General features: G+C 47.7%; 1 protein-coding gene across 1 annotated transcript in view; it reads left to right on the top strand.

Annotated features, from left to right (window-relative positions):
• Positions 1-20,619, top strand: part of LOC138824468 (contactin-5-like) — a 356,854-nt gene that overhangs the window by 231,087 nt on the left and 105,148 nt on the right. The window contains exon 10 of the mRNA XM_070018361.1: positions 18,282-18,463. Coding sequence (XP_069874462.1) covers positions 18,282-18,463 — 182 coding nt within the window. The remainder of the gene's footprint in view (positions 1-18,281; positions 18,464-20,619) is intronic.

Here is a 20,619-nt window from a genome sequence, read left to right as displayed (position 1 = left end):
GAATATCCTGAAGTTAAATAATATTTTAAGTACCTGAATTTATACCACAGCACAAATAGAAGGAGGTCATATTGTAAGACAAATTAGAAAACTAGATTTAGGGAGACAAAACAATGCAGAGTGTTTCCCCAGGCAGGCTTATTTAATAAGTTAGATGCGGTTGCTTCTGGAAGCCTTGGCATCGGCTCGGTAATGGGGGCTCAAAGTCCCGTTTCCCCGAGGTGGGGTCCAGCAGTCAGAACGTTCCTGTTCATTTGTGTCAACTTCCTGCTCTGCCTCCACCACTCTTCCCCTCACCAGAGCAAGTGAAGGAGAAGGTGAAGGAAAACGCACCGCTGCAGTCTATGAACTGTCACAGTTACGGAAAAAGACACATAAAGCCATCATCACTGCCTAAAAACTAACCCGCCACCCTCATGAAAATACAGACTAAAGAAGCAGTGTTTTGGCAAGTGCCAGTCCCATGATCCCGCGGCACCCTGTACGTGCCGGGAAGGCTCACAGCGCAGGCCCCACACGCTCAGACCAGGCAAATGCAGATGGACCATGAGCATCTGCTCAGCATTCTCTCTCTGCGTGGTCTCCGTGGGCCTCAGGCCCCCTGTGGGCTCATTGCCCCCTCTCAGGAGACCCAGGTGGGAGGTGTCTAGCTGGCCCCCCACAGACGTGTCAGCAGATTCGGGAATCTGCTAACAGATGGCGTGGAACCTGGGACGTGGTTGGTGGCTGTTGCTCTTTCTCCTCTTGCCCTCATCTTCCAGCGTGGCCTTTCCCACCTGTCCTTCACTTCACTGCCAGTTCAGCAGAGGTGGGCCGCCACGTGCGGTCTGACACACGCCCCGTGTGCTGCGCCTGCAGGCGTCTATGACGGCCTCTTCCGGCGTTCAGTGCTGTTGGAAATGTGGACACAGGTGCTCCAGCACTGTGGACAGCGTCGGGCCCACGCGCGGACAGGGTCCCCGAGCGTTCGGTGGATTGAGGGGAAGATCTGGGAGGAAGCTGAGGCATTTGTAGGCAGAGTAGCAAGAATTGCTTCTCAGCTGGGAGCCAGAGGAGCAGTGTGCCAGGGAGTAACGATGCCAGGCCGGCGAGCTGGAGACTCGACAGAGTGGGCGGTAGAGCTGCACCGCCTGCAGCCACAGGAACAGCTCAAGAAAGATCTGGAATCTTCCCCCAGGCGGCTCCTCTAACAACACGTGGTTACTTTCAGGAAGCATGAAATCCATGTCGTGAATTAGTGCTTGAAGTCCTTTCCTTCTACGTAAGACCCAGCAGCCCCGTCCGCTGTTCTTTTCATCTTTTACCTCTTCAACATCCCTCTTCCTTTCCTCTTCTCCTCTTCCAACACTAACTACGTGAACGGGGACCCGTCCCCTTGTTCGTCCTGTGGCCTGGGGTCATCCCGCTGCCGCCGGGAAGCAGTCAGGGGTCTGGGGAGCAGCAGAGGCGCCACGGGGCTGCAGCCCGAGCGGGAAGAGAACCACGCAGGGGTGCGCATGGAACAGTGTAGTGCGCACCATCAGGTGAGAGTCCCAACCAGCCGGCATAGTGTGCTGAGGCTGCCTTTCCTGGCGTCTGCCACATCATTGGTGCTCGGGAAAATGTCTGCTGAAGAAATGGTCAACTCAGAAATGCTGAGTCTACTTATTAACCGACCCCACTATTTACATTAACTGATAATGAGTGAAAACGCCGCCGTTTCTTCGTCATGCGTCCGGATCTGTGTGTCCATCCACGACACCTCTGCCTCTCGCCTCACTGTCGGCTCGTCCTCCGTCCCCCCTTTGCCCTGTCCCCTGCCTCTCTCCATCAACGGTGTCCTCGTCTTAGACTTGCTGTGTCTCCATCTCTGTTGCTGTGGTGGTGGTGGTATGACCGCTTTCCGTGAGCTCCGGCCTGTTAACCGATATCTTAGTGCTTAAGTAGAGACGGTTTGCTCAGAGTAAGTGAAGGACAGGGTGGAAACTACACGTCACGCAGAGTCGCCCTTGATGCAGAAACAGCTTGAGGGTCAAATAGAGAAACAAGTATAACCATGCTACATCCAGCTTTGCCTTCTCCAGCCTGTCCTTCCACCATCCGATTTCCTGCTGGTAATCCCCATTTTCATCACATTGCCAACGGAAACACGTCCTAGTTATACTACTACTTGTACCAAGGAAAAATGATATAGTCCTTAGTGTACACGTGACAAAAAGCAGCCGTGGGTGGGATGCCGGTGGCTCACACCTGTCAGCTACTCAGGAGGCTGAGATCCAAGCATCCGCGGTTCAAATCCAGCCCAGGCAGGAAAGTCCGTGAGACTCATCTCCAATGAACCACTGGAATCCTGGAAGTGGCGCTGTGGCTTAAGTGGTAGAGCACTAGCCTTGAGCAAAAGGGTTCAGGACAGTGCCCAGGCTCTGAGTTCAAGCCCCACAACCAACAAAAACAACAAAGCAGAAGTGGGCTTCAGGAAGTTCATTTCACGACTGAAGGACCCACGAAGTCAAGGGGCAGCTGAGGGCTGGGAAGTGGGGGTGCTGGCGTGTGCTGGCTGCCAGGATCTCCATCTTACAGAGATGTTCTTCTGTCTCTTGAACGTGTGCAGATCCAGTACCACTCCTGCAGCGGGCGGCGTGAGTTACCCGTGAGCTCAGCACCCGCTGGCCACGCTGGCCTTGCCCCTCCCCCACCCCACCTGGCTGCTGGAGACAGTCCGTGCACTTAACAGTTATAATAATGACAGTAATAACAACAGATTTGTTTCTTTGAATTTTCTCTGACTGACAAGATCACATGAAACCCAATAGTTTAAACTAGAAACTGTCTTTAGTTGGTAAAGAATCATACTTTAAGACATGTCAGGGTTCTGCATCATTGCTTATAAGCCATTTTATTTCTCTTCAAAATTGCCACTTTTTGATCTGTCCTTGAAGGTGTTCAGTTTCTATAAATTGCAATATATAAATTAATGCACATAGATAATTTTTAAAAATATATGCTCCACTCTTTTCTATATTCTTGAAGAAAAATGGAAGAAAGCAAATGTTGGGTAATCCAACTTCACTCTCTTGATAGTGTGAATTTTCACAACCTGTCTAATTTGAAGCTAATTCAAATCAGAGAACTGGAAACTTGGAGTTCCTTTCTGGAGAAACCTCTACTGGAATCTGAGCTTGGTGAATTGAGATGTGTCTCTACAGCCCGGCGGACCGGCTCACACAGAGCTTCAAACAGAACTCACGAAGGGACTGTGACACGGCTGTGTGTGATATTGGTCAGTTCTGCAAAGTTATTTCCAAGAAAAAAGAGAAATGCGTAAGTATGATCCACATAGGTGTGAGATGACTTGGGAAATACAGCCAGGTGCTAAAAAAAAAATGGAGGGGGATTAATTACTCTGGAAGAAAAAGGCTGCTTTAGACATATGGAACACTATTACCAAGAGATTGCTCACAAGCTGTTCTTCAGTTGCAAGGAGGCAGGGAGGGGCAGAATTCCAGCGGAGTGGCATGAAGCCTGGGAATCAGACAGGACTCCTGTAGATGGTCTTGACAAAAAGAGTTGTTAGAGAAAACAGGCTGTCGGGGGGGAAAGGCTCGGGAGGCGTTGGCCCACGCCAGCTCACGGCGGTAATGACGTCCATTTGTCATGGAATGGTTGAGATGCAGTGTCCCCTGAAAGGAGACAGTGGTCTAGGGCAGATGGAAATGAAATCCTGAAGCCTTGTTGTTTTCTGACCACTCAGCCACCCACCCTTGGGCTAAATATGAGGAGCACAGGGTCAGAGTCCCAGGCAGCGTCTCCCTGTGGCTTGGTTCTTAATGTGTGCTTGATTACTGCTAAATTTTTTTGATGCATTGAAATAAAAAACATATTTAGGCCCAATCACTGTGATGAAATTCTGGTATTCACGTGAGGTCTGCCATCTGCATTTCCAAAGTCATCTTTGAGTTTCGATCCAGCCACATGAGCTTCCCGTCTGCGGCCCTGAACCTGCTCCCTCCATCTAAAACATCCACTATCACGGCTATTCCGCCTGCTGCCTTTCTTGTGAGCCAGTCTCTTACTGGCAGCCATGTGCAGGTCACATGTCGCCTCTTGGGTTCAGGCGTAAGGAACGTGATCCATTTTTCACAAGAGGGTGGTGCTACTGCCTTTGGTATGATCTAACCAATGTCTCCAGGTGCCATTCACAGTCGTGGCCCGGAAGATTCTCTCCACACTCAAGCTGGTTGCAGGTTTCCAGCAGATTTCACTTCACTGGGTGACCTTTCGTGGCCCCCAGAACCATCACTAGGTTTGTCACACAGCTACCATCCACAAAGATGCTTAGCTGACCCCACACGTCAGGTTGATCTGTAATAAAAACTTGAGGTTATTCTGTAATAAAAAAAATTAAAGTCGTGTGCTGCACAGCAACATCAGCTTATCTCCCACGACAATAGTGAACACACTGTAAGTGCTTCAGGAAGATTGTTTTCCACTTTACGTGTTTCTTATCTTGCTTTTTCAGCCATCAGCACACAATCAGATCAGCTGTGTTTAAAGGCCTTGAACCAGTTACTGTAATAATTATATGAATGACCTTTCTAAGCCTGTCTGAAACCTGGCAGTGAGGCGGAAGGAAGAACACATTCTTCTATTCCTGCCCTTTTTAGTTCCTGTGTCTCTCTCTCAGACTCATTTACAAGTCATCTTCTGTTTCCCTCCATCAAATGCCTGTGGAGGAACCCGGAATCTCAGGGGCTTTTCCCCTGTTTCTAATGTTTTACTTGAAATTAAAAGGCACCAGTTACTCAGTTTAGAAAGTCATTCCTGCTGTGGTTTGTGCTTTCTTTTCCTCGTTGTCTTAAATGGCTGCCCGTGCCCTGTTGTTCTGCGAGAATGACAGACATCCCCCGGGAGTCCTCCCCGGTTGCAGTTGGCAAGTGCTCCTGAAAGAACCTGCTCTTTAGTTACAGATTGATGATTTATTAATACTGTTTATTTGGCTCTGTCAGTCACTCCGGCTGTAAGAATAGAAGGTGAATTGGAGTTGTGTGGTATTTGTCTATCAAACTAAAATCAAATTACTTCATCATCAGGCTGACAGAAGATCCGGGGAATGAAGTCAGCTGCCGGCCGGGATCAGTGTGCACTGGGCCCCACGGGAGCAAGGACGGTGCTGTAACCTTGTGAGCTGGCGGTGGCTTTCGTGTTTCTGAGACCAGGGATGCGCCCTTACTCTATCCCCACATCTGTGTATCGGTGGGAGATCTGGCAAGTGCCTAGATTCTGCCCTTGTCCTTTCTAACCCTGTCATCTCTGGAGTGGAAGATCTGTGCATGTGCTTCGAAGAGTTGTTACTTCTAGGAAAACAGACCACTTTATTGTTTATATTTATAAGCACCAAAAAGTGGCATTCTATTTATAACTTTGTCTAGAGGTATCTTAGGACCCCTTCATCCAACCCAGAGAAAACAGAGATGGCTAGAAGACAGAAAAGGCCAAACCAGAACCAGGCCTCCTGCCCTCCCACACACACACACCCCCAGCTTGCTTCCCTGTCTGCTATGGTGCTTCCATGTGATCCCCCAAATGCTTGTTTTTTCTAGATGCAGTAAAATGTATCCATATGTGTGGAGTGTGTGTGTGTGTGTGTGTGTGGAGTGTGTGTGTGTGTGTGTGTGTGGAGTGTGTGTGTGGAGTGTGTGTGTGTGTGGTGTGTGGAGTGTGTGTGTGTGTGTGTGGTGTGTGTGTGGAGTGTGTGTGTGTGTGGAGTGTGTGGAGTGTGTGTGTGTGTGTGGTGTGTGTGTGTGGAGTGTGTGTGTGTGTGGTGTGTGTGTGTGGAGTGTGGTGTGTGTGTGGAGTGTGTGTGTGTGTGTGGAGTGTGTGTGTGTGTATGTGTGGAGTGTGGTGTGTGTGTGGAGTGTGTGTGTGTGTGGAGTGTGTGTGTGGAGTGTGTGTGTGTGTGTGTGTGTGTAGTGTGTGTGTGTGTGTAGTGTGTGTGTGTGTAGTGTGTGTGTGTGTGTGTGTGTGTGTGTGTGTGTATGTGTGCAGGTAGGTTGAGTATCAGGAATTCCATTCTTAGTACTCCACTCCAGTAGAATGGTCCACTCTGCAGATAACTAACTCTACTGAAATCTTTACTTGGATCCATTTAAACTTGTTCAACAGCTGTAGTTTCAGTAATTCCATAAAATTACCTCTTCTCTAGATGTGGAAAGTGAGATCAAAACTGTGGATATTGAAATCCGTGCAGCTTCTATCTGATCCACCCCTGTAACTCCAAAGAGGGTCAGGGCTCTTGATGCTTGAATGAATCTTCATCAGAAAGTTGCAAATAATCTCAGGATGCGAGAACTAAGCTCCAGACCAGTAATAGAGGGTTCCGTTTCCTGCTTGATTCTAACTATTGCTCTAAAACGCCTGTCAGAGGGCAAGGAGAACAGTGAATCTAGGCCAATTTTGTGTTCTCTCTAGCCTCAGTTTCCCTCAATGAACTTTCATTCTGGGGGTTCATGTCATCTCTATCCACAAATTACCAATGAGAGTTTTTGTGAAATTTACTTGAAATATTTTCCCAACATTTTTCTTGAAATGAATATTAGCGTCTGTATTGCGGGGCGGGGCATGCTAATATTGATTTATGTAACAAGAAATCCTCTAGAAATGTGGGCGTTTTCTGAGAGCTCGTCTGAGCCAATCACTTTCACAGAGATGTTTAATTTTTGAATGTGTCACGGCACATGGGTCTGAGAGCTTTGCGTCTCACCGTGCCCAGAGCCTGCCGTGTGTGTGTCCATTACCGTCACCTAGCTGATAGCCGAGCAGCGAGCAAAGTGACAGATCACGCCCAGCACAAAGATCAAGTCCCATTTTAAAAATGGTTTTCCCATGCAACTCTAAGAACCATTGATACTAAGTTGGAAATTTAGACACGAAGCATTAGGGAATTCATTCCATTCAAACATTTTGGTTTTTAAATTTTTGTATTTGTCTCTTAATTAACTGAACTGCTGAGTATACGTGATGACATTCTCTCTGCCCCGTTGTGCGTCCTGCTCCCCACCGAGTCCCCTCCCAGTCCTCCCCCTCCTCTTCCCCACCCACTGTCCCTTCCCTACCCACCCCTCCTCCCCGACCTCGCTCCCCTCCCCACCCTTCCCATTCTCCTCCCCACCCCCACCCTGTGTCCAGCTCAGCCTCCACTGGGGAGATTCCTCCCTGTCTGTTTCTGTAGGTCCAAGCTCATCACCTGTTTGTATATCATTCCCTGGCCTTCCTCCCTGTTTTATCACACTGCCGCCCATCCGTCTTGGTGTTTGTCTAGACATGTGATTTGGTTGTTCGCACCAGCTTTACCTCATATTTTAGTCTATGGGATGTCACTCACTCCCCTTCCACAGCTGTGGGTCCAGAGGGGACCCTAGAACTCCAGCCCAAACTCAGTTCCCTGTGTACAGCCCAGACGCACCGCCATCCCTGGAGGTGACGGGAGGCAGCCACCAGGACAAGGAGCTCCCAGCCGTCCCTCGTCCCCTCCTCCCCTCCCTGCTCACCTCCACCTGCTGGGAGAGGAGCACTTGCTGAGAGAGCTGCTCACTCACCAACAGAACAGGCCAGGGGATGCAGGAAGACTCGAGTGAGTTCTAGGAATTCTAACCGAGGGCACCTGTGAGCAAGGCAGGGCCAGGCCACGCCTGGGGAGCCGCCCGGGCGGCTCACTCGGGATGTCTTCCTCCTGCCCGCCTTGCAGAAGCACTCTCACATTGACGTCGGCTCTCCTGCAATGGAGCTGCTCTGTGAAAGTCAGTCTGATACGCCAGGAGAGCCTGGGATCGTTTTCTGTACCCAGCATGGTGGCCTCAGGAGAAGAGCTGCAAGGCCTGTGGCCGTGAGCTCAGTCAGCATTCCCTCCCGGGCCCTGAGCCCCAAGGCTCGTCTTCTCAAACGCCCTTCACAGAGAGGGTGTGCAGCAAGCTTGGAAGTGCTGAAGATAAACAGGATTACTCCCAACGTCCTCAAGGTACTTTTCAGTTATGAGGATGGTTGGGATCTGGCACGGGTGTCACGGGGTGTCCACAGTGTCCTCGGCATGGCACAGGGGGCTGAACTCCACCCTTCCCTCAACAAGTGCTGAGGAAAAGGAAATCTCAGGTCTCACGCAGAAGCTAACTTGTATTTTTTTCCTGAAGCAATATTTATCATAAAACTTTGCTATGAAATTAAATGTTTTTGCTATAAATCCAATAGTTCCATTTAAGTATGTAATTAAATAAACACTGCATACACAATGTGTAATTAAAGTGGTTCTGAATTGCTCATTTGTTGAAAGATCATTTTATGATCCTTATTATGTTCCAGCACTTTCTATTTCACAGGACAGTAAAGTAGTACTTTTCATTGCATATTTTTAATTTGGTGAGTTGTCCGCTAGTTTTCTGTGTTTGCATGCTTGGTTTTCAAAGGTAGGAGTCATAGGTACATCGTGGTGTCTGCTGTAATTAGACACGGTGTATTTCTTCTGTGAGAACATCCGTGTGTTACATACATGTTTGCATGTATGTAAGTGTGAAAATCCAGAGAATATCCCAAGATAGCCAGAAACTCAGTATCTGTCATCTTCTTTACCTTGCTGCTTTTTGATTTGAAATAAAGCAGAGCAGTTCCTACTAGTGTTTGTTCTTAGTTATATGGTTTCATGTCCTATCTTTTTAATGATAATTCCTGGACTGGAGAATTACTTCCACTAATAGCCAATAGACAAGAACCAGTGGGGATACCTCTGCTGCTGTTTTATGCTGCAAAAGGCAAATGACAAGTACTTATGGCCATTTCTGTTCCTTACTGCTATTTTCTTTGGGAGATTGAATCAACCTACTTTACAGCTTTTAGAATGTCTTATTTATGACCATGTTCTCTGAGGAAGGTCCATTATAAAATCAGGTCACTTGCTTTATAAATCCCCACAGAGAAATGCAGCCTCCCAGCATCTCTTGGAGAGTGGGAGGGAGTGCCGAGGGAATGTAGGCGTGTTCGCTCGTAACGTGCACAGACATCTTTCTTCCTGGAGTAACACCTACGTGTGGGGCCGAGGAGCTGCTCAGCTCTTCTCTGGCATGACTGAGTACTTAGTGTCCTCTCAGCATCAGTACGAGAGAACGCAGGCCGTCCCACACCCCAGCTTTGTAATTGGAATAGCATTTAGAGCCCGGCGTTTGGAGATTAAACAACCAGGCTTCTCAGTAACTGAAAATATTGAGTATGTGTTTATCTGCTTGTTTGATACTGATGTGTTTGGTTCATATTTTACCCACATTTCAACTGTGCTATGGGTTTTCTTGCTATTGAGTTTTGTGAGTTCTTTAAACATCCAGGGACTAAGTCCCTGATCCTAGATGTGCCTTGTGCATATTTTCTTCTGCCTGTGGCTTGCCTTTTTAATACCTAGGCATTGATGGACATTCTGTGGGGGTCATTCCCCCCAATCCTCCTGTTGGGAAAGAGAGGCTCCTCGCTGACAGAGCCCTACATCTCCTGCTTTCAGACTTCCAGTCCCCTAAGTCTCACTGCCTCAGTATCCCCAGATTCCCCGCTCCACCTCCCTTGGCAGCTCTGCCAGAGTCCCCTCCTCCTCGAGCCCAAGCTTGGAAGCCTGGTCAGGGGGTGGCCGGACACACCACTAATGACACCAGATGTGTGTGTGATACGTCAGGGCTGACACTCATCGTCAGTACAGTTCTCCCAAGGATTGGTTGCTTTCTCCTTGTTTCAAATTAAGTATTAAAATGTAAATGAAAAGTAAAAAAGTAAAGGTTGATTTAAACTGACAGGAACCATCTTTATCTACAAGGAAGATAATTAGCAGATCTCAGCTGTCTTTATGTGATGAAGTTATGCATAAACTCTGGCAACAGGAAGGTAACAGGGTAGATCTTTGACTACATCCTTCCTTGGACAGCATTGAAAAAAGGACAGTAGAAAAGAAAAGTTAATTTCTACCAATCATTAGCAGTTTGAGGAACCCATGATTTTGCTATTATTGAATAAGTGTATTTTCAGAGGCAGAACTGTGAAGATTAAGTAGCCCCGATTTGAGATACTTCTCAAATTTTCACCACCAACATAGCACAGGATGGGTTTCTATCTTGGAAGCCCATTCTCTGAATCTCTAAAGGAATAATGTATTATAGCAGGTGGAGTTGCAATTAGACTTCTCCAAGAGAATGCAGATGTGAAGAGCATGCATTAATATGATGAGTCCCACATACACGTGCGCACACACACACACACACGGTGTATTTTATATGAGCCTGTTCACCTTGCTCTGTGGAGCACTACTTTCTGAAATATTTACTTGCTGCAACATTCTGTTTCTTTGTAAAATACCTTCCCAGATCCAGCCCATTTCTCATGCACTTCCTACAGCAAGAATTCCAGCCTTCCATATCTCTCTGTCCAGTGGAGCCACTCAGCTCTCCTGGTTTCAATCGAAACTAGATGGCAAAGAATTCACTCTCCAGCTTTCTACTTATAACTGCTGTGTGCCTGGCTCAGCCAGAGAAGCTCAGTCTATAAACATATTTCCACAGATATGAAATGCTGGGATTTTTGTTCTGCTTTATCTTCCCAAGTATTCTTTTTTCCCGGTGAATTGAAAGAGTATTTTGTAGAGCTGAGTTTTCACATTAAGTCAAGGGTGACATTTTACTCTGGTACTGCTCTTAATATTAAAAATATTTTATATAATGACTTTAGCATCACATTTGGCATACCAATCTTAAAGAATTTCAAGAGTTAACACAATTATAAATGCTAAAGTCCATGTGTCAGATATTTAGGAAATATATGTATTTTGATGACATGCATAAATGCCAATCCATTCGTTTTTCTGGTATAATGAATATTTGGAGATACATGTGACTCAGATTATGAAAAAAAAAGGACAAAACAAAATAGCTGAGCCAGTTTCTAAGAAATATCCTCATTCTGAGTACAATATGGCCTAGAATCTTCTATGCTTAAAGAAAAAAAACCTTAGCAACATTAAATCATTAGGTAGCAGCATTAAATCATTAGGTAATATCAATAGAAAAGAACACAAGTGGGAAGTAAATATCAATATAACTCAAAGCAAATATCACTGAAAGGTAAATTTGAGTTTTTTCTTCTGTAACCGAGAGTGAGGATAAATCTGCCCCCTTACAGGAAATGATTAATGAGCCAGTTTTGCTGCTTGGCTTTTGTGGGTTTTTCCTTTTAAATTAAGTTAGTTAACATTAATAAGTAATGTTCATTTTAAACACGTGAAAGTTAGAAATGAATCTTCACAACTGTTCAGTTTAACTTTATACCAAAATAATAGGACTAAGACTGTCCATTAAGGAGCTATTCAATATCTGTTTCAAGTTTTCAGTTTCTTTGCTTTTCAGTGGTTCTGGCGCTTGAACTGAGGTCAGGGTGCTCTCCCTGAACCAGGGTCCTTCTCTCCTTCCACCCAGTGTCTAGATTGAGGATCTGTATTTTTAAATTAGGGTATTATTACTGGAAACACATATTACTAAAAGGAAAATTCATTCAAAACGTTGTGCTCCGTACGGCCCTGGAGGCTCGTTCCTGTAATCCTGTCTATTCCGGAGGCTGAGATTTGGAGGATCATGGTTTGAAGTCCACCCAGGCAGATTCCGTCTCCAAAGTAATGAGCAAAAGTCTGGATGGGCAGCACAGCCAAGTAGAAGCGCATGAGCTCTTGAGAGTGAGGGCCTGAGTTCCTCTGCTGGTACCAACACAAAAACAGTCATGCTCCGTGAAAATCCACTAATAAACTGAGCAAGTGTTGGCCCTCAGGAGTGGGCCTGTGCCGTACTTTGAGTTGTAGCATTAGGTTTTGGATTCATAAGTCAGGGTAGGAAGGAAAAGACACAATCTGTATCAGTGTAAAAAGAAGGCCATGTGTGGGGTGCCGTTTGCACTATCTCGCTAATAGCAAAGCAGCAGGGAACAGAGCAGGTAAAAGCCAGATTTCTCTCGTTCACATAGCGTTTCCGCAGCAGGGCCTCAACCTCCCGGGATGAAGGCCTGTCAGGGTTGTGTTTGCTCCGTGACAAAGGCCACACGGGTGTCCTGGGGCCTGTCTGTCGATGATCCTCTCTCCATACGAGACAGAGCCCATTGGATGGTCCACACGGCACAGTGTCAGGCCCGGAATGGAACAATGGTGCTGCAACAATGGCTTTGGGTGACTGTTGCTTTCTTGTAAGATTACTTAATCTCTTCTTCAGTTTACTTGCCTGTAAAATCCAGAAACACAGCCGGCTTTAGGCTTCTGGGGAGGTAAATGGTCCACTGTTAAAACCCTGGAGCCTAGCACCAACTCCCTGGATCATAACTCCATGGTTTATTATCCAAAACTCGCAGGCTGGCCAGGAGCCTGGAGGAGCACTGGTCCTGAGCACCTTCTCCTCACCACCGGGGCCTGGGATAGAAGTGCAGTAGCGGCCGGGTGCTGTGTGCCACGCTCTCACAGGGCCACCAAGGTCTCCCCGCAGCACTGCGTGCACCCACATCAGCTGGCTGAGCAGGCGTGGGCCAGCTGTGCACGCGCTCATCCATGGGGAACACGCCACAAGAGGTGGCCATGTGACTCACAGGCAACCGGAAACCCATGACGTCCCATGCGCCCAATTCCAGCGCACCTGAACCCGCACTCAGCCCAGGGTGAACCGGCCCGGAGTGGGTGCAGGCCTCTCCGGCGGGAGCCGCTGTGAATGTTGTCATGGCAACCTGAGCGACAGCAGATGATGGCATCTAGTCAGATGTCCTGAGGAGTGTGGCTGCGACAGCAACCAACAAAGTGGGGTTTGTCATCATGTTAAGGAGCTACATCTTCCTTACCAAGTACTGTAGTGAACAGTACCCGCTCCGGCTTACCCTCTTGGTACTAGCCAACGCAGGATGTGACTCAGAATGACAAAGGTATACAATATTTTTAAAAACTTCGAAATGTTCTAGAGAAAAATACATTTTTATAGTTTCAAATTTTTAATTAGCAAGGACAATATAGTGAGCGTCTTCAAGTTTATCGAGGCTGGTACTGTGCAGAATACCCAGTACTGCACCTCGTCCCGGGAGAAGCCTGACCGCAGAGTGACCATCATTTACCCACAGCATGAGGCGTGAGGGGCGCGGGGAAAGCATTCATTCCTGCTCTTGTCTGGGGTGAATCGGGGAGGTCCCCTGGGTCCTGCCGGCGTGCTCTGGTTCAGGGGAACTCACTAGCAGGCAGGTGAGCTCAGCTGAGAACTCAGCTGAATTGAGCGCCCAGTTCCGTGTACAGAGAACACAGACTAGCCCTGGGCCGAACGGGTTCAAATGCTATGCACATTTTTCTCTTTTTCTTTCTTTTTGTTGTTGTTGGTGGTGGTCGCGGGGCTTGAGCTCAGGGCCTGGGCACTGGCTGTGAGCATTTTCCACTCAAGGCGAGTGCTCTACCACTTTGAGCCACAGCACCACTTCCAGTTTCCTGGTGGTTAATTGCAGAGAAGAGTTTCAGGCTTTCCCGACTTTGAACCGGGATTCTCGGATCTCTAGGATTACCAGTGTGAGCCACTGGCACCTGGCTTATACCAATTTTTCAAATGGAAGAAAACTGTAAAATTTTGAAAACAAGTAGTAAAACCATGAAGGCCACAGCAGACCACAATCTCCCAAGAGGTTACTAAGACTTTCTTTGCCTGAATTACGATCTTTGCCTCAAATAATTAAAAGTGATGGTAAGTACTCTTAGCTGTGACTCTTAAGTACTAAGCAGAATTAATGCTGCAGGAAGGCTGTGCGTTCATGCACCATCATCCATTCCTAGTCAAGAATCATTAAGCAGAAAGCTAAGCTTATACTCAAGGAAGATGCACTTAATTTCTTTTCCTTAAAGGCCAATCAGTCCCCTCATTTGGAGGCTGTGCCAGTGCCTTTGCCTCCGGGGAGAAGTGCTCTAAGCCTCCTCCTGTCCAAGAGAGAGCACATGCCATCTCCTCTGCCCTGAAGTGTCCAGACTTCTTTTTTTGGGGGGAGGAGAGTCCGGTCATGGGGCCTGAACTCTGGGCCTGGGTGCTGTCCCTCAGCTCTTCAGCTCAAGGCTAGCACTCTACCACTTGAGCCACAGTGCCACTTCCGGCTTTTTTTCTTTTTGCTTATGTGGTGCTGAGGAATCGAACCCAGGGCCTCATGCATGCAAGGCAAGCACTCTGCCACTGAGCCACCTTCCTAGCCATCCAGACTTCTACAGAGGAAACCTTTGCCTTCAAACACTTGGAGCATTAAGTAGATAGCAGTGATCATCTGCTTTAGAAGTTGACTTTCCCTCTTTTGTTTTTGTTTTTGTTTTTTTGAGCTAAAGGATCATAAAAGAAAAAAAATCCTTTGGCTCAATAGCTTTTTTTATTATGGTTTTTTATGTGCTTTCTTAGAGAAAAGTTATAAAACTTGCTCCTTTCAGTTTCTAGCGGAGATACACAATGTTCCCTTCTCTTTGTGCAAGCCGCCGTGGAGCCATAACTGTATATACTTTCACATCAGAGGTAAAATTCATATCTCACTCATGAGGCATGCAGGGAGCACAGGAAGCACTGTAGATGGAACTACACTTTGTCTGAATAGTGATTTGTGGTCGGGGAGTACTTTTCCTCGACATCATTAAATCTTTGCAGCTAAGTATTCCTATGCAATGACAGATTGTACGCATGACTTCATCATCTGTATGAAAATGATCTCTTCAAAAGTGCCCGCAACGACGCTAACGATGGCCCAAGTTCTCCCAGTGTATCACCAAGTGATGCTTTCACCCTGTCACTGGGACAGTCACAGTGAAAGGTTTATGTCAGTGTCCACGGCTTCCAGGGGCTCCATTATTAGTAATAGATATTCTTGAGCCAAATGGAAATACCACAACATTAACTAGAAATCTACCTTCTTAAAGTCGCGTTGCTCGTTGTATGTAGAAGTCACGCGTGTAGCTCAGCAGACTTCCAAGGGAATGGAACAAGGGGAAAGGTGCCATTTTCCTTTCCTGGCTGTCAGAACTCACATCTATGCTTCTTTGCCCAGCACACTGAAGTCCTCTACTCTTTACCTTTTGTTGTTGTTGTTGTCAGTCATGGGGCTTGAACTCTGGGCCTGGGCGCTGTCCTTCAGCTCCTCAGCTCAAGGCTAGCACTCTACCACTTGAGCCACAGCGCCACTTCCAGTTTTCTGGTGGTTCATTGGAGATAACAGTTTCATGGACTCTTCTGCCTGGGCTGGCTTTGAACCACGATCCTCAGATCTCAGCCTCCTGAGTAGCTGGGATGACAGGCATGAGCCACTGGCGCCTGGCTGAAGTCTTCTTTATGCCATCACATTCAGGTTATTAAGGTGGAGAAATTTGTCTTGGATAATATTGTCATGTTACATGTTTCAAAACTTGCTATGCTCTGATACATTTTCTGTTTTTAATTAACATATTATTGTGAAAAGGGATTTTATTGTACAATTTCCATGCCCAGATATAATTTAATTTGTCAACTATATATTTTAAACCTCAAGTGCTTACCAAAAAGGTGAATGAGTCAAGCTATTTCTCTAAGTTGTCTCAGAAAGCATAAATATGGGTTTCCAAGATGCCTGGAATCCATCAGCATGGCCCACAGCGCTGGACCAGTGTCATTTAACACTGGCTCTGTAATTCAGGAAGCTGACCCGGTGAGTGTCTAGGCACTCATCGGTGCTGGGCCATGCTTTCATGTTCCAAAGCTTCTAACAGCTCGGATGCAAACGGTTTAGGCTACTAGCCTTGAGGAGTCAAGAAAAGAAGGAGCAAAAGCAAGTTGCATGTCCAGGGGGAAGAGAAGAAACATTTAGCTAAAGCTGAGCTTCACCTGTGCTCTGTGCTGCATTTGCTTGGAAATTATCTTCTGGTCAGTTTTGCCCTTTGTATTAGTCACATTATCGATACTATTATCCTTACTGTTATAGTATATCTTTCACCATTCCTGCTTGAATCTTACACTTTATTTCTTGAGTCATTTTGCACTGATAGTCTGTTAGACTTGCCCAGAGTTTTGTTTAAATCTGAAATGTTTCCATTATTAGCAGTAAGCGTGTAAGATGTAAACTTCTATAACTTTATCATTTGTATAAAAGTGTGCCGTTTTCCTTCTCCCTCGGCGCGTGCTCTCACCTCCGCAGTGGCTCTCAGCGTGGGAGTGTCCAGTCGCCCCACAGGGTCTCCCCACCCCCATCCCCCGGCTCCTCTTAACAAATGTGACCAGTGTTCTGTGTCTTCGCCTCCTTCCTCCCTGATAGGCATCCTGCCTTCTGGATGGCCAGCCATTGTCGTTTCTCAAGAATATACCATTGCTGTTAGGATGCAATGCAGCTTCTTTCTCTCCAGCCTCATTATCTCTGTGTCCTTCTCTCTCTCCATTCTCCCCTTCTTGGGTCCCTCCCTCCCGGGAGGCCCCTCTGTCCTCGCTGTTCTATGTGCTGGACGTGTGCCAGACATGTGCCCCTGTCATCTGCAGGCCTGCCCACTGAGGCCACCTTCCCTCCCGCTTCATGCTTCCCGTGCCCTGCACCTGCTGGCTCATTCTGGTAGGAAGCACTAACCTGTCTTCCTTGTCAAGAAATACTCTCTTCAGTTGTGTATGCTTTTATATGTGTAGCACATTATAGTTTTATTGTCACATTCTATTTTATTTTAATCGATGCAGTTATTTTTATAGTCATTTAGAAGTATTAACATCTTATAGCTTTCTTGATCAATTTTAAATCCATAATTTTAATTCCTAGCCTTATTGCTATTAACGTCTATTATGAAAGTATGCATTATTCTGTAGCTGATAATCCCAGATGACTGAATAAGAATAATTGAATCCACTAGAACAACAAAATTAAAGTCAAATTTGACTGTTAAAATATAAAGATTGCCAAACATAGTGTTTAACTGAAAAGTGAAGTCTAACTGCCAGTCATGTAGGAGGAACAGATCAAAACAAAATGACAACAGGAAAAAAATTAAAACTCACACAAACTGTGAAAGTAAAAGGACAAATAGAAAAGGAGCAGGGGTGGTCCCAGGTGCCCCCCGTGACTCAGTGAGGCCTGGGACAATCTCCCTGAGACCCAGGGTCTGACAAGCTCTGCGAAGTTAAACAAGTTTAAAATGAGAGAGAATATTAAAAGCAAGCAATTCAGGGAGTGCCGAGCAAACCTGCTTAGAGTCCAGGGAGAGATTAAATAAGCAACACAATAGCCTTTTTAACCCATCAGTACCCAGGAGCTATCCCGGTGCCGGGTATCACTGATGTGGCGCGAGGAATGGAGACGTGGGGTCAGGCAGCTGTGGGAACCACTGCTGCACTGCTGAAGACGACGTGGGGGGCAGTGCGTCTTAAAACGAAAACTGCTGGTGGCCTTCCGCCACGTTGCTTATCACAATGCTGTATTACTGGAAAAACAGAACATAATCAGGTACCACATTGAAAGCCTGATAGAGGTGATTGGGTATTCCACTGCATTTCTGCAGTGGGATAATATGCAGCTATTGCTCAGAAGAACCCAAACCTCTATTCACTGTTTATGGTCTTGTGACTAACTTAAAGGTAGAGATACAGGGTTGACATTTTTTGAAAGAGTGATGAGGGGAAAGCTCACACAAATTGAACTTGCAGCGTGGGGGCAGCGTGGAGACGTGAGGGGCAGGAAGAGCCCCTCGCTTCTTTAATCTGCACGTCTGTAACCTGATTCATTACAATGAGTATGGATTGGCAACTTCTCCAAATCACTGCTGTCATTTAAAATACAACATCTTTGCAAATATCAAATGGAATGTGACTTTGGACTGTTTGGCTGGGCTGTGGAAGAAACGGAGCCTGTCACTGTAATCTCACTGTTCCCCGGCTGGCCACCGAGAGGGTCAGCCCGAGGCCAACCATGTGAGGGGTCAGCCCAAGACCGGCCACATGAGGGGTCAGCCCGAGGCTGGCCATGTGAGGGGTCAGCCCAAGGCCAGCCACTGAGATGGTCAGCCCGAGGCCGGCCACATGAGGGGTCAGCCCGAGGCCAGCCACGTGAGGGGTCAGCCCAAGGCCAGCCACTGAGATGGTCAGCCCGAGGCCGGTCACGTGAGGGGGTCAGCCACAGGTCCTCAGTGTGACTGCACTTCCCTGCACCCCATGGGCTGCGCCCCTCGGTCCCCAGGTGACCAGAGGGGTGACAGCCAGTGGCGGGCCGGCGGTCCCTGGCCGGCGTGGTAACGGTGTCTGCACTCCTTCCTGCAGCCCTGTCCCCACGATCACGTGGACGAAGGTGAGTGCGGCCATCCCTGGGAAGGCGCGTCTGCGCAAGTCGCAGGCGGTGCTGGAGATCCCCAACCTGCAGCTGGAGGATGCGGGCCTCTACGAGTGCCGGGCCGAGAACTCGCGGGGCAGAAACGCCTTCCGGGGCCAGCTGCAGATCTACAGTGAGTGTCCCCGCATGCACATGCGGCCAGCAGTGCCCAGAAGCTGAGTGTAATGCATGATAAAGCATCACAGGAAATGATCCTGCACAGAGAAACACTTTAACTCGGTCCGCACCCTTCATGGGTGTGTCATTTTCCTGGTAACCATTCTATAAACGTCACTAACTTATCCTACGCCTCAGCTTAGGCCGAGACTCACAATCTCTGTGGCCCACGCCCTGCCCCGCCAGTCCCCATTTTCAAGTTGTGCCTACCTCTTTAGGTAGGCCTCGCACGATACTTTAGCTGTAGAAACACCAATGTACTGTAAGAAGTGATCTAAAGTTGTAGATTTTTGAAATTTCTTCCAGAGGAAAAAAAAAGTACACTGAATTGAGCTGTTAGGAGAACTGAGTCATGTATGTGTTCACACCTCCAGAAGCTAGTGAAGTGGAGGTGAAAAGTAGCCAGTCCTGATTATGGTGGGTCCTATGGGCAGCCCGTGGTGTGGCAATTACTCTACACAGCTTACAGACAGCACTCGAAGTGGAGGAACTCGAGCAAGGGGATGCCTGTACTGCACTTGAACCCGTCTTCACCCTCGGCTGAATAATGTTTCCAGCATAGCACATTACTTCTCTGTGTCCAGCTGAGAGTCCTAAGATGAAACCTGATCTGTGTGGTTAAAACACATTGACTCCTCAACCCTTAGGAGCAAGGGAGAGGCCACCATGTCTAGCATTCATCAGCAGAGCTACAGAAGGCCTAATGACATGAGATAGAGAGGGAGAGTTTTCTGTACACACATCCGTTCCCTGAGGGGAGGTGTACCCAGGAGACAGATGGAAGCTCAAATGCATTGCATCTGGTGAGCTGCTCACAGCTTCCGAGTTTAAAGGGCCATGCGTCTCCCTGCGCCTGGCCTGGGAGAGGTGCCTGACAGAGCCAGACTAACGAAGGGCCCGGGGTGTCATCCCTCCAGGTGGGTGGGTTCCCCACAGTGCAGGCCCGGTCTGTGAGTGACAGCCACACTACCAATCAGAAGTGGGCCCCGGGCTCTTCCGTTACCTGCACCCTTCTAACAAAGTTGCTAGCAGAGCCCTGTGTGTTTTAGATCTCACATAACCGTTCATTTTGTTGTTCTAAAAATCTGCTGTGCAGCCTTGTTCATAGGATGGCCTGAGACAGACCCTTTCTTGGTACAATCAGTGTGTGGCAATGTTTTTGTCTATCACTGTCCTTTTGTGTGGTATGTTTTAGTTTTGGGCCTCAGAGTGGCTCATTAAATAATTTGCCACGTTTAAAAGGAAGCTTTGGTAATGCTGACCCAATCCTGTATGAAATGCAGCCTACATGTTGCAGGTATGTCACAAAGGATGGCAACTCACATTAAACCACCTTCATGTTCATGCAGTGTGATGTTCATGCAACAATGACATGGAATTGATTTTCGGATGTGGAGCCTCACTTCATTCTAACATGATCTGTTAACCCCCCTCACTTGGGTGGGGCAGTATGAGTGTGTACTTGAGAGCTTTTCTATGAAGGCAGTTAGCCACAGCTGTGTTCACCGCTGTGTGTGCATCCAGAGACACAAATGGAGCACGGCGTGTGGCACTGTCTTGGTTGCTCTCACTGCTGTGGACAGGAATGCAAGTACAGATGCCCAGCCCATTGCTTGGCACAGAGTTAAACCAGGGCTATTCCCAGGGCAAAACAGCCACATGCGAGACACCCACCTGTCACTGCCAGAAATGCCAGCAACGACGTGCTGAGAAGCTTCAGCTGGTCATTACTCAAGCGACCAGGAGTTGAGCTGATTAGCAAAGGACCCGGTGACTCCATGAGGTGGCTGTATACACCAGGTACTCACCAGGCTTATGCTGGACCTTGAATTCTAGGTAGACATTGGAACAGACAAGAAGAGAAGCCGGAGGCTTTATGTAGAGTGAGTAGTATAAGGAAAACAGAGTCTGCTTGGCAGTCGGCCACGAGGACTGTGCAGAGAGTAACCGAGGGTGGCCGAGCGGGGTAGGGAACAGGCCTGTGACAGGAGAGCCCTGGGGCCGCCAGCCTCCCCCCTCCCGCCCCGCTCCAGGGCCACGGCGGGAGACTGCGGGGAGGCTGATGGCAGGACAGGCGCAAAACCCAGGAGCCGCGTGGGAACATCGCTGTGT

Source organism: Dipodomys merriami, unplaced genomic scaffold (assembly GCF_024711535.1).
Source record: "Dipodomys merriami isolate MVZ:Mamm:240054 unplaced genomic scaffold, mDipMer1.0.p SCAF_129, whole genome shotgun sequence".
Taxonomy (NCBI): domain Eukaryota; kingdom Metazoa; phylum Chordata; class Mammalia; order Rodentia; family Heteromyidae; genus Dipodomys; species Dipodomys merriami.
This window is presented reverse-complemented; position numbering and strand designations above follow the sequence as displayed.